This window comes from Canis lupus, chromosome 1, assembly GCF_003254725.2.
Source record: "Canis lupus dingo isolate Sandy chromosome 1, ASM325472v2, whole genome shotgun sequence".
Taxonomy (NCBI): Eukaryota; Metazoa; Chordata; class Mammalia; order Carnivora; family Canidae; genus Canis; species Canis lupus.
Window position 1 is genome coordinate 4128572 of NC_064243.1, and position 9399 is coordinate 4137970.

The 9399-nt window shown below is 53.7% G+C and overlaps 1 protein-coding gene across 1 annotated transcript; it reads left to right on the plus strand.

Moving 5' to 3' along the window:
• Window positions 1–1442: 1442 nt before the first annotated feature.
• On the plus strand, window positions 1443–9104 carry PTGR3 (prostaglandin reductase 3). The gene is made up of 2 exons (XM_025421989.3): window positions 1443–1722; window positions 7960–9104. Exons 1-2 carry the CDS (start codon window positions 1514–1516, stop codon window positions 8882–8884), a joined length of 1134 nt encoding a protein of 377 aa, XP_025277774.1. The 5' UTR covers window positions 1443–1513; the 3' UTR covers window positions 8885–9104.
• The last annotated feature ends 295 nt before the right edge of the window (window positions 9105–9399 follow it).

Consider the following 9399-nt stretch of genomic DNA (forward strand, 5'->3'; position numbering starts at 1 on the left):
GGTAAAACCCATGTGCTATAAGCCAAGTTAAGTAGACACTAGTTCCTGCAGATTTTTAAGCCTGTAAGTCCACCACCCCCACCCCCTTGAACATTCATACACACACACCCACGTGGACATAAACTATCCTTGGATGAGAATGTCCGACATTGGAGATGAAAATACCTGTGTCACTTTTGCAGCCTTACTGGGGGGGGGGGGGGCGGGTGTTAGGTTTGATCGGGGAGGGGCACTGCGTGGCTTTTTTATTTGGGTGATTCTAGGTTAAGTGTAAAACAAGAGGGTTTTTTAAAGTTCAAACGTGTATACCTTTAACACAAATTTTAAAATGGGCTCAACTCATCATACAAAAATGTGGAAAATAATTGAATTTGGTCCCTCTATGAAAAGTAAATTGGTTAATTTGGTCGATATAGACAATTAAGGAGAAAACTGACATGAAGGAACGACAGATCCTTCTAGCTGGGTTATAAAATGAGCTCTTCATCCATAGTTGCAACGTCTCCAATTAAGTCCTTCGGCATCCCCACCTAGAAGTTTAAATGCTCGTGTGTTCTGAGAATTCGGCCCTCCAGTCTCCAATATACGTGCTCTCTCCCAGTGGGAAACCCGTAACAGTCTTGCAGAGGCTACTTAAAACATTCACGGAGAAGCACGAAATCTAGGCCAAAATAAATAAAATGGTTTAGTTGGTGCAACTTGCATGGGACAGACAGGCTGAGGGCAGGAGGCGCGGGCAGGGCGTTCCGGGAACCGGGGCCCAGGAGCCTGGGGCGCTGGCTGCCCGGGGTTCCCCGGGCGCCCCCGCCCCGCCTTCGGCGCTGGTGCGCGTGCCCCGGTGCCGGGGGCTCCCCGCGCGGCTCGGGGCCCCCGGCCGTGCCCCGCCGCCCGGGCCGCGCTCGGGGTTGATTCGTACCACCTTGCAAGGAAGTGAACGCTTCGCACGGGAAGGGGAGGTGCCTGCGCCGGCCGCCGGGTGCCGCGCCGCTCCGAGGACGCCCGGGGCTGCCGCCGGCGCGGGGCCGCGGCGACCGCGGGACCCGAGGTTCCCCTCGCCGCCCCCCTCACCCTGTTAGAGGAGTCAAATCCGGCTTTGGGAGCGCGGGGAGGGTGGGGATATCCGGTGCCTCCCGGACGCCGGGAGAAAGGGGGAGGGCGGAGAGGATCCTCGGCCAGTCTGCGCCGAGCAGATTCAAACCAAAACAAAAAGATTAAAGGAGCAGCGGCCGGGGTGGGAGCGGTCCCCAGGCCGGGACCCCGGGCGTGGCGCGGCCGGGGCCCGCGGGGGCCGCGCGGACTGGCTGCGCGGCGCGGCGCGGCGGGCGGGCGGGGGGAGCCGAGCCCGTGCGGGGGGAGGGGAGTCGAGGGGAGCACGCGGGCCGGAGGAGGGGCGGACCCGCCCGCTGCGCCCGCCCGCCCGCCCGCAGGCGCCGAGCCGAGCCGAGCCGAGCGGCCCGGGGCTGGGCGCGACCCCGGCCGGCGGCGGCGCAGACAGCGGGCAGAGGCGCGGGCCATGCTGCGGCTGGCGCCCGCCGGGGCCCGAGCCATCGTGGACATGTCGTACGCCCGCCACTTCCTGGACTTCCAGGGCTCCGACATCCCCCGCGCCATGCAGAAGCTGGCGGTGACCCGGCTGAGCCCCAACTTCCGCGAGGCCGTCACCCTGCTCCGGGACTGCCCGGTGCCGCTCCCCGGGGACCGAGACCTCCTCGTCCGGAACCGGTGAGCCCGGCGCGCACCCCCCCCTCCCGGCCCGGCCCGGCCCGGCCCGGCCCGGCCCGCGCGGCGCCGCTCCCCGGCCGTCCCGGGCCGCCTGCGTCCCCACACGCCGGCGAGCGCTCGGGCGCACCGCCCGACTTGGCGAGATCCCGGGAAGTTGAACCCGCCGCCATCTGGCGAAGGCGAATGTGATGTGACTGTTGCTGGTGTGAATATCCGATGCCACCGAACGTCCTCATAACCGAGGGTTATTTTAATTTGGGATTCCCCTCCCCTCCCCCAGCCCTCCCTCCTCCCCCTCCCGCGCCCGAAATAAAACCGACGGGACCCAGAAGGGGAGGCTCCCCGCCCGGCCCACCCGCGCGCACCCTCGACTCCTGCGTTCCCGTATCTGTAGTGCGGACCGGGAGCGGGCTGGACGCAAACTGCGACGTTTAGGTAACGTGCTTTGGAGGAAGGAGGCCGAGGACCGGGCTGGCTTTTCCTGCGCGCTCCAGGTTGGCAGCCGCCGCGCAATGGCGGAGCCTGTCGTTGGGTGTGTTGGTGTCCACCTCGCCGGTGTCGTCTGCGTGTTGTCAGTGCCGTGTGGCTGTTGTCTGTGCCCCAGAGCCCCCCGACAGGCGCGTGGCGCGTCCGGGGCGGCTGGGTCAGGGCCGGGGTGGGGGCATGGCTGCATTTGCCTGCGCGTTTTGCAGACCTTTGGGTGGCACTCGGGTGGTTGCCCTGCCTTGCACCGCCACACTCCCCACCTTAATGGGTCCACAGCTCACTAGTCTTTAGTACCTGGTGGAGCGCGGGAAGGAAAGGGACCTCATCCTGCGGGAGCCGTGCCCTCCGGTCTCCGGTCGCTGGGTGCCCTGGGGCTGCCTGACTTGCAGGCGGGGCGTCCCCCACCCCTCTCTCCCCTACGTTAGAGCAGGACTCGCCTGCCTGTTCAGGCGCATCGAGGGGTTCCCGTGTTGCGTGTTTCAGGCTAGAACACCCGATTGAAGGAAGTCGTGAGTTCTGAGTAACTATATTGTAAATTGTGTTCTGGACAGGACTGTGAGCCCCCCCCCCCCCGCCCCGCCCCGCAAAGAGTGAAAGGCAAAGCGTGCCCTCCCTAAGTTGGCTTGCTGCACCGTTTAATCCGTTTATTTTAGAGATTCGTATCAGCCTTCAAAAGACTGCAAAATGGAGTAATTCTGGTCATGATAAAAAAAAAAAAAAAAAACCTTTTGGAAACCTGTTGGAAAATGTAAAAAGTGAGGGAGCCAAGAGTGGGGCTGAGTGAAGCTGGCTCGGGGAGGGATGCAGAGTGACTTAGAAGGTGGATGTACGTCCTCCTCAAAGTTTTTGTGGGTGGAAACAGGGCTGCAAAGGTTAAAGCGCTAGAGCTGTTGAGAGAAGGACTTGCATCCCACCGAGTTCAAAAGAAGGAACACACGCAGAACACACGAGAGACACGAGTGATTTGCTGGAAGTTGAGATGAGAAGCAGGCTGAACAGCCTTCAGACCTTAACAAGCAAAAAGTTTTACATGGGCTGTTTTCTTGTGATTTTTCTCATTAGGTACACTGATCTAAAACACACACCACTGTTCCGACCAAATCCCTTTTAGAAAGCGGGTGTGAAATAAGGAGGGGGTGACCGAGGGGAGCAGGCAGGAGGAGGTGTGAAGTTAGAGCACGACCAGCAGCTGGGAGTGGGACCACCCTCCAGCGCTCACCGGGCAGGCTGCTCCCGCCGGGCACAACCCGTGCCCGGCCTCTCAACCTGTGAAGTGCATCAAGTCCTCGGGGTGTCCTCCCCTCCTCTGTCCGGCTCCTCGCTTTCTCCTTCCCCGCCAGTGCCCGGGCGCCCCCTGTGTCGGGTCACCAGGGATGATCCCTGAATTTGGTGGTCAGGGTTCTGGAGCACCAGCTCTCCCACGTTTGAACTCATCAGTTTGGGTGGCTTTAGGATCCATGCCTGTCTTTTCCCTCCACATCTGCCAACAGTCCCTTTAACACAAATGGTATATTTATATGTACAACTTGACCTCTAACTTCCATGTTGAAGCCGACATCAGAAAATGGGGCCAGTTTTCTGCACGTTGAAAGGAGCTGAATCTTTGCATCCCCTTTCCCTACTCTGTGGAAAATCTGCTCCCATCCCCAAATTGTGAGATACTTTATACTTGGCAAATAGTGTCAGGGAGGTGACATTTTACAGATTAAAAAAAAAAAAAAAAAAACAGACTGCAAGTCTATTTACTGCAGGTTAGTTCATTTTAATCCTAGACCAAATCTCCCCCAGAACTGTGTTAATTGCATAAAAATTTTACGCAAGCACTTTTCATTTTTATCATCATAAAAATCTGCTCTGGAATGAATGGCAGAAGCACACATTCACTTTCTCGGAAAGATGTTTGGAAATTTTAACTGTGCTGCCTGACTTCTTGCAGTTGGATATTTGTACATCTCATTCCATCTTAACAGAAAATACAAATACAGAGAGGAAAGTGCTTTTAAGCCAGGCGTGGATTTAGGATAATCTTTCTTCCATTTAGGGAAAGTGTGAGAGGGGTGCATAAAATCCCTGCAGAACATGTAATTGGTGTTCCTTTATCCATGTCTCACATTCATACATCCGAGGACAACTTCACAAGCCCTCCCGAGGATGCCCAGCCCTCAGGAAGAAAAAGACACCCTCCGGTTAAGTCAGCTTGTGTGCTATTTTTAGCTTTTTTTCGAAGGATGGTGACACATTATTTCGTTTCCAAATATTTCTAACGATTTTCTGCTCAAGTGTAAGATAATGGAGCAAAGAGTTTGTAGGAATGGCAAAGAGTGGGTGGGGGATGGGGAAGGCGTTTTTGATAAACGGTTTGTTGCTCACGGGAGGGTAACAGCATTTCTGCTGAATCTCCAGGCCGAGATTTTCTTTGCTTTATTTTTCTTTCTTTTCTTTCTTTTTCTCATTTTTTTCCTTTCCTTTTCTTTCTTCTCTTTCTTTCTTTCCTTCTTTCTCTTTTCCTTTTTTAAAGAAAATCTGATCTGGACACTTTGTGCCCCAATGTTGAAGGCTCCGGACTTCACATTTTGTTTTTGTTCAAAGAAAGCATTTTCCGCCGTCTGCAGGACTGCCTGTTTCATCATAAACATGACGAAGGGGTTCCGCACTTTTTAGTATAAATAAAGCGGGCGCCTCTCGAAGGGTATATATTTGGGGGAAGCTCGCTCGGTCCGTTCTTTTTCCTGGGGTTCCTAGATTTTAGGCTCCCGCGTGGATCCTCCCGTCGGACTGCTGGAACCTTGCATTTACCAAGAGCATATATTTTAAATTAAAGAGGGCACAAGGAGAGTCTGGAAATGCACGGTTCTCCCAAGCGTGTCTTTCCTTTCTTTCTCCCGCTTGCTCCCTCGCATGTCCCCTGCTCCCCGACCCGGGCCCCTTCCCACGAGCCTGCCGCTCTTGAACTTGTGTCCCGAGGAGCGAGAGGCGCGGGCGCCCGGCCCTCCCGCAGCCCTCCCGAAGCCCAGGTAAGGGTGCAGGCGCAAGGGCGGTCGCGGATCCCCACCTGCTGCGGCGGCCGCGGGGGTCCACGCGGGGGTCCGAGACCCGGGTCGCTCCAGGGGCCCGGAGACCCTGACGGGGCGAGCGGGACAGCCCGAGGCTGGGGCCAGCAGCCCGAGATCCTTCACCGACGACGCAGGCAATTTGGAAGACGGCACGGCGGGGGGAGGTGGGAGGGGGAGACGCGAAAACGGGGTGCGCCTGAGGCCAGGGTCCGGGTCTGGCCGCGCGGGCCGGGGGTCGCTCCTGTGGCCGCTGCGCCCCAGCGCGCCCTGTGCTCGGGGACCCCCGCCCCCCCCAGCTTGGCCGCCACTGGGTCCCAGCTGCCTGGGTGCGCCCAGCCGACCCCGTCGGGGCTTGGGAGGCCGAGGTCACGGTCACCGGCCCCTCCTCCCCGGCGCCCGCTGGCCCGGCCCCAGCCCCGAGTCCGAGTCCTCGGTCCGGCCTCTCCGGTGGCGGTGGCGGTGGCGGTGGCGGTGGCGAGGCCGCGCACCTCCGAGGGGAAGACGGCTCCAGAAGGGCCTCAGGCGCGCGCAGGCCGCCCGGGTTGCACGCGAGGGCGGCCAGGGAGGCGCAGAGCGGTCGGCAGCCTGGACGGGGCGCGCCCGGCCCTGCGAGCCTCCCTCCTGCGCCCCAGCGCCGCCGCCTCCACCGCAAGGGCTCATTTGCTTGTTTTGAGCGAAGCCCGGTGGTAAACTCGCTGCGGCCGGTCAGCTGCAGGCACCCCAGCTCCTCGCGGAGCCCACCCCCTCTCCACTTGCCCTCCCCCCTTCCGCGCCCCGCTTGTGCCCTCTCCCCTCCACTTTTCTCCGGAGTGCCCTGCTTGGTTTCCTCACCTCTCCCCGGGGATGGCAAACCACGGGGGGAGGGGGGGAGCACGTAACTCCAGCAGTTCCCCCCTCCACGAGGCGCGCTCCTGAGAGGTGGGGGGACCCTGGGGGCCAGCTGCCGCGGGGGCGTCCCCTTGGGTGCAAGGCAGGGGTGCCCTCTGAGGAAGGGCCTCTCCAGCTGGGACTAAGGCTGGAAGGGTTAATTGTGGGCCAAGAGACCAGAGCAGCGGTAGGGCCTCCGTCCCCCACCTCTGGAGCAAACCACCATCACTTCCAGCCCACCCCTCCTTGGACTTGGCTTCGAGGCCTAGAGCAGGGGCTCGGGAGGCCAGATGCTCTAGCGGGGCGCTGCCCTGGCGCCTTCGGTGAAGTCCAGAGGCATGCTCTGAGAAGCTGGCGCTTCCCAAAAAGACCAAACCTTGAGAACTATGCAAATGTAAAGGGAAGATAGCAGCCCCCCCCCCCCCCAAACAGAGCGTAAGCATCCTGGTCTGAAATCCCAAATGAAAAGCCAGCAAAAATCGTTTTTCCTACTTTGCATGATTGCGTTATCATCGATGGCTACGGAATTCTGTAGTGTTATTGAGGCTGTGTGCTGTGCTAACTTCTGAAAGCAGCTTGACATGCCCCAAAGAAATTGTTTCCTTTCTTATTTCTACAATATGTAGAGAGCTTTCAGTATTGTAGATATACAGGGGGCATGATCATAAGGGAGCATTTATAAGTGCAAAGTGTTATCTGTGATACAGTGGAAGTGGATCCTTGCACAGGGGAATTTTGGTTTTATTAAGTTAAATTAAAAGTGAATTATTTTTAAAATGACCTACTTCCCAGCTTTCCTCCTGCCACCAGATACCACCATCTTTTCATGCCATTACAGGTGGAAATGACATTTTTAGGGTCCTCCATTATGTGTCTAAGCCACCTCCTGACATTTTTTAGCAGACGCCTTCTTTTTTTTTCCTTGGGTATCAGGATATTTTTGTTATGAGGTATACCGAGATGAAAAAAAGCTGGTAAAAATACCGACCTCGCAATTAAATTGACTCTGGATACCAAAGTGAAAATAATCATCTGGTATTAATCAAGTTATGTCTCTGCTTCTTGTTGAGGAAAAATATAGTGACGATTTGCTTTCCTTTTCATCTGAAAAGGACTCTAAGATGTTGAATGTTCCATAAAAATCTCTACCCTTATGAAACAATTTTTGTTCAATTAATCAAAATGCATATTTTCATGCTGGACATAGTTACATCAGAAAGAAAATTTGCTGCGGCCACTCTAACAGTGTTTTAAACAACCCTGCAGTAACATATAACAACCGATGACCTTGCACATTGCGTCAATCTTCAATAATATCATTGTCATTACTGTTATTATCCAAAGTGTTAAATTGTTGCCAGAATCAATACAAGTCTACTTCTTTTAATATATTTTATCTGACTGTTGTTTTTAACATCTTTGTTAACAGGCCAATTAATTTCCAACTCAGAGGTCCAGTGAAGTTTATGTATAAGAGGGCTTCCTGACTTTTTTTTTAATGGTTTATTTCTGCTTTTGAAAGAAAGGGAAGGAAAATAAATAGCGTGTGAACTAAAAACCTTGATATTTAAAGTGGTATGAAATTATCACTAACCTGATTAAAAAAATAAAATATACCAAAACTCTGATTGCAAATACTTGCGTAACTTCTTTTTTTTCAACTGAGTATCAGCACTGATCCTTTTTGTTGTTGTTGTTGTTAATTTTACCAGGATAGACAGCTTAGCCACCCATCCACAGTCACTGGAATTAGAGGGATTTTTCTAAATGGAGTATCAGGGCCTTGATGAAAGGAACATATTAATATATGTGTGTGTTTGTTTTCTTCTAGATTTGTCGGTGTTAATGCATCTGACATCAACTATTCAGCTGGCCGATACGACCCTTCAGTCAAGACCCCCTTTGATGTAGGTTTTGAAGGTGTGGGAGAGGTGGTGGCCTTAGGCCTCTCTGCTAGTGCCAGGTACACTGTGGGCCAAGCTGTGGCATACATGGCACCCGGCTCTTTTGCTGAGTATACTGTGGTGCCTGCGAGTGCCGCAGCTCCGGTGCCCTCCGTGAAACCTGAGTATGTCACCCTGCCAGTAAGTGGTACCACCGCATATATCAGCCTCAACGAGCTCGGAGGACTGTCAGAAGGGAAAAAAGTTCTGGTGACAGCAGCAGCTGGGGGGACAGGCCAGTTTGCTGTGCAGCTTGCAAAGAAGGCCAAGTGCCATGTTATTGGAACCTGCTCTTCTGACAAAAAGTCTGCTTTTCTGAAATCGATTGGCTGTGATCGTCCCATCAACTATCACACTGAGCATGTCAGTACTGTCCTGAAGCAGGAGTACCCCACAGGTGTCGATGTGGTGTATGAATCCGTCGGGGGAGCCATGTTTGACTTGGCCGTAGATGCCTTAGCTATCAAAGGGCGCTTGATAGTAATTGGGTTTGTCTCTGGCTACCAAACTCCTACTGGCCTTTCGCCTGTGAAAGCAGGAACATTACCAGCCAAACTGCTGAAGAAATCTGCCAGCGTCCAGGGCTTCTTCTTGAACCATTCCCTTTCTAAGTATCAAGCAGCCATGGACCACTTGCTCAAGATGTATGCGGGTGGAGACCTGGTTTGTGAGGTGGACCTCGGAGATCTGTCTGTGGAGGGCAGGTTTCGTGGCCTGGAGTCTGTATTCCGGGCTGTTGATTATATGTACATGGGAAAAAACACTGGAAAAATTGTAGTTGAATTACCTCGCTCTGTCAACAGTAAGCTGTGAAAACAGAACAATGACATAAATCAAAGGAGAAAGAAAATGGGCACTTTATTCCTCAGAATTACTCAAATCGAGTGATTTGTAGGTGGTTCATGGATATAATATTTCTTGAAACAAAAGTAAGGTGTTAATGAATAAGTTTCTCTTTCTCTTTCTTTTTTCTTTTTCCCCTCCCTTGAAAAAAATGCTAATAAAAACTTCTCTCAATGGCTCAGAGGTAAAACCGTTATATTCAATTCTTTGGTCATGGACAGTCTCATTCCACATTTTATTGTTCCAGGGAATTAAATTAATTCCTGATGCAAGATCTGATCAAATCAGTATGTCTTCAGCTTGATGAGATTTTAAAATCAGTCTTGAAAATAGTTCACAAATTCTTTTACTTTGGGAGACAGTTTGGTTCATCCGCTAATGAGCAGTTAGTAAATGGGAGATATAGCAGAAAGATAGCCATGTATTTTCAGAGTCTATATTCCCAGGAAATGGCCCTTCCTTTTCTATCAATCACCAACTACCTA

Excerpts from the sequence above, each read along its gene's own strand:
- PTGR3 (XM_025421989.3), top strand. The coding sequence starts at position 1,514 with ATGCTGCGGCTGGCGCCCGCCGGGGCCCGAGCCATCGTGGACATGTCG. Across the intron at positions 1,723-7,959 it reads GACCTCCTCGTCCGGAACCG|ATTTGTCGGTGTTAATGCAT; the intron begins GTGAGCCCGGCG and ends GTTTTCTTCTAG.